The 3,838-nt window shown below is 53.2% G+C and overlaps 1 protein-coding gene across 1 annotated transcript in view; it reads right to left on the bottom strand.

Annotated features, from left to right (window-relative positions):
- The window catches only part of LOC311326031 (cartilage acidic protein 1-like), a gene marked incomplete at both ends in the record, with an annotated part of 19,997 nt that extends 17,502 nt beyond the window's left edge, over positions 1-2,495 (bottom strand). The window contains 3 exons of the mRNA XM_084458869.1: positions 1-110; positions 498-694; positions 2,308-2,495. The exon at positions 1-110 is cut by the window's left edge and continues 27 nt beyond it. Of these exons, the coding sequence (XP_084314995.1) occupies positions 1-110; positions 498-694; positions 2,308-2,495 (495 nt within the window). The remainder of the gene's footprint in view (positions 111-497; positions 695-2,307) is intronic.
- Between the last annotated feature and the right edge of the window lie 1,343 nt (positions 2,496-3,838).

Genomic DNA, 3,838 nt, shown 5'->3' on the forward strand with positions numbered 1-3,838 from the left:
CCCGGCCATGCGGTTGGCCACGTCCCTGTGCTCATTAATCTCATCGGTCAGCAGATCCTCAAAGCGACCGTTACGGAACTTAAACAACTTGTCAGAGTATGTCGCCCGACCTTGAGGAGAGAGAGAGAGACAGAGAGAGACAGAGAGAGAGAAAGTTTAGAGAGTAAGAGATAGTTTAGGAGAGAGTGGGGAATAAAGAGAGAACAGAGGAGTCATATATTGAGTAGTAAAAGGCCCCTGAGCGGCGCTATTAGGAGGGTGAACCTGGGACTGAGCAGGCTGCTTCTCAGTTAAGCCCTAACGGCGCTATTAGGATAGGGTTTGGGTTAAGGTGTGTGTGTGTGTGTGTGTGTGTGTGTGTGTGTGTGTGTGTGTGTGTGTGTGTGTGTGTGTGTGTATGTGTGTGTCTGTGTGTGTGTGTGTGTGTGTGCGTGTGTGTGTGTATGTGTATGTGTGTGTCTGCGTGTGTGTGTGTGTGTGTGTGTGTGTGTGTGTACCTGAGAAGGCGTTATTGGTGTTGAGGACGTAGATCTCCTCCCTTCCGTCTCCGTCGATGTCGCAGGCCGTCACTCCGATGGCGTTGCCTTGGCGATCTCTCAGTGCATAGAACGGCGAGCTGCGGTTGTCGACGGCGATGTTGACCAGCCTCCTTCTCTGAGTGTCGTACTTCAGAACCAGGTTAGGCCCGTTGTACCTGCCAGGTAGAACCAAGCCTTGATTATCCCAGCCCAGCGATTGGCTGGTTGGAGTCCGCACACCAGGAAGAGAGCTGACCCTGTAGAATGCTCGATAGAGAGACTTGGGGCGCGTTAAGTAGCTGAGCGCTCAGTGAGGGAATGCTCACTAACCCTAACCCGCTGAGCGCTATTTAAAACCACTTAACGGTCTTCTCTAACCGAGCGCTGAGTTGCTAGGAGACGAGATCATGTGTGATTAGCGAGCAGCGATTCCCAAGACAAAACGCGCCCCTTGTTTTTTTTGCTCAGGTGATGATGATGATGATGACGTGGTGTTTGGCTCAAACAGATCATAGTTCAAAACTGCTCACTTGTGCTCTGAGCAGATCAGTCTGAGCGTAACTGAGCAACACGTTAAGTGAATTCTGATCACTGATCGCTCACTGAGCGCTCAGCTACTTAACGCACCCTTGTTTTCACCCGCCAGTGGTTAATGATGTCACTCCCTCCTGCTCAGATAAGGTCACAGTGTCTGACAGCCTATGACCTCTACTAACTCAACATATCCTTTATTCAGTAGAGACACAGAGGGGTTCAGTCATGTCTGTGTATGTGCATCATCCCCTCAAGGTCATGAACCTCTTAGAGATCTGGTCTGGATACTCTGATGGACATCCAGGTCCCATCATCTAAGTTACATGGAAGTTGCCTCACACAAGTAGGCTCATAGCAATCTGCTACAACTGTGTGTAAAAAAGTGTGTGTGTGTGTGTGTGTGTGTGTGTGTGTGTGTGTGTGTGTATGTGTGTGTGTGTGTGTGTGTGTACGCCCCTCTGACCGGCGGACCTTGTGCACACAGGAAAGCCTCCTCTCACCGAACCACATTTGTGAAAGAGGCTCATTCCACCCAATCTATATTGTGTTCAACGTGGTGGAACTCCTCCCTGCTTCGCTGGCGACACACTTCCTGCAGGCTGGCCAAACAGCAGCCATCAGCGGAGCTCCAACCAATCACATCTGTTCTCATATACCTCGCCGTCGCCGTGGCCCCGGGGCCTCTCGGTCTCTCGCCCACCAGAGTCCCCTTACCGCTTCTGCATTGAGCTCAGAGAATGACAGAATGCAGCACTTCTCGTCTGGATCCGTGTGGATGAGGAGGGCTCGACCCCGTGTCCGGGAGTAAATAAGATCAGAGAAACGAGGGCGGGTGACACTGGAGGTCCCTGTTCAAATCCCCCATCAGTGGCAACCATTCTGTCACAATCCCTCCCTCTGTCCCTTCTTCCATCGCTCCATCCTTCACTCCCTCCCTCCCTTCCTTCCTCTATCCTTCCGTTCCCTCCTTCCTGTCCTCCCTCCCTCCGTCCCTCCTTCCATCACTCCATCCTTCACTCCCTCCCTCCCTCCCTCCCTCTATCCTTCCGTTCCCTCTTTCCTTTCCTCCCTCCCTCTCTCATTCCTGTCCTCCCTCCCTCCGTCCCTTCATCCTTCACTTCCTCCCCTCCATCCTTCCTTTACTGTGTTTGCTTCCCTCCCTCATTCCTGTCCTCCCTCCCTCTCTCTCTCCCTCCCTCCCTCCCTCTCTCCCTCTCTCCCTCCCTCCCTCCCTCCCTCCCTCAGGTGTTCTCACCCGGCCACGAACATCTCCAGGTCTCCGTCTCCGTCCACGTCGGTGACGGCCACGCCGTAGTTCAGCTGGGTGGGGTTGTTGTCGTAGTCAGGGGGCAGCACCTCCATGGTGATGGCCGAGAACATGGGCTCGGACCTCTGGGCCAGGGAGAGAACCGGCAGGAACACACACACCAGCAGGAACGTCATCACCTGGACACACACACACACACACCAGCAGGAACGTCATCACCTGGACACACACACACACACACACCAGCAGGAACGTCATCACCTGGACACACACACACACACACCAGCAGGAACGTCATCACCTGGACACACACACCAGCAGGAATGTCATCACCTGGACACACACACACACCAGCAGGAACGTCATCACCTGGACACACACACACACACACCAGCAGGAACGTCATCACCTGGACACACACACACACATACCAGCAGGAACGTCATCACCTGGACACACACACCAGCAGGAATGTCATCACCTGGACACACACACACACACACACCAGCAGGAACGTCATCACCTGGACACACACACACACACACCAGCAGGAACGTCATCACCTGGACACACACACCAGCAGGAATGTCATCACCTGGACACACACACACACACACACACCAGCAGGAATGTCATCACCTGGACACACACACACACACACCAGCAGGAATGTCATCACCTGGACACACACACACACACACACACACACACACACACACACACCAGCAGGAACGTCATCACCTGGAGACACACACACACAGCAGCAGGAACATCGGCATCTGGAAACACACACACACACATACAGTACACCACAACCAGGAACATCATCACATGGAGAGACACACACACACCAGCAGGAATGTCATCACCTGGACACACACACACACACACCAGCAGGAACATCATCACCTGGACACACACACACACACAGTACACCACAACCAGGAACATCAGCACATGGAGAGACACACACACACACACACACACACACATATTAAGCCCAAGCCTTACTAATATCTAGCAAACAAATGGCAGCTCATCCCAGCTCTGTCCCGTATGCAGTCAGACAGAGAGGAGCAGATATACGGAGCCAATCAGCCCCAGTCTGCTGTGTCTGACCTGAACCCCCCCATCACCCGCAGACAGCAGACCTGAACCCCCCCATCACCAGCACACAGCAGACAAATCACAGCCCCCAAAATCCATACATGGCACCCAATCACAGGGAGACCAGCCCAGAGGATCCCATTACAGACCGATACACACACACACACACACACACACACACACACACACACACACACACACATACACACACACACACTGTTTCTCAGTCTCACTTTTTTATGTCCAGGGCTAATTCAGGAAGGCTTTGTGTCTGGGACGGAGGAGGGATGCAGGTATAAGGGGCTGAGTGATCACTAGATCAGAGGTGAAGATAGAAGAATTGATCCAATCGACATGTAGGGGGAGGGGTCCTGATGGGGCAGGATGAAGAGGAGAGAAGAGGAGAGGAGAG

Source organism: Borostomias antarcticus, assembly GCF_949987555.1.
Source record: "Borostomias antarcticus genome assembly, chromosome: 25".
Classification (NCBI taxonomy): Eukaryota; Metazoa; Chordata; class Actinopteri; order Stomiiformes; family Stomiidae; genus Borostomias; species Borostomias antarcticus.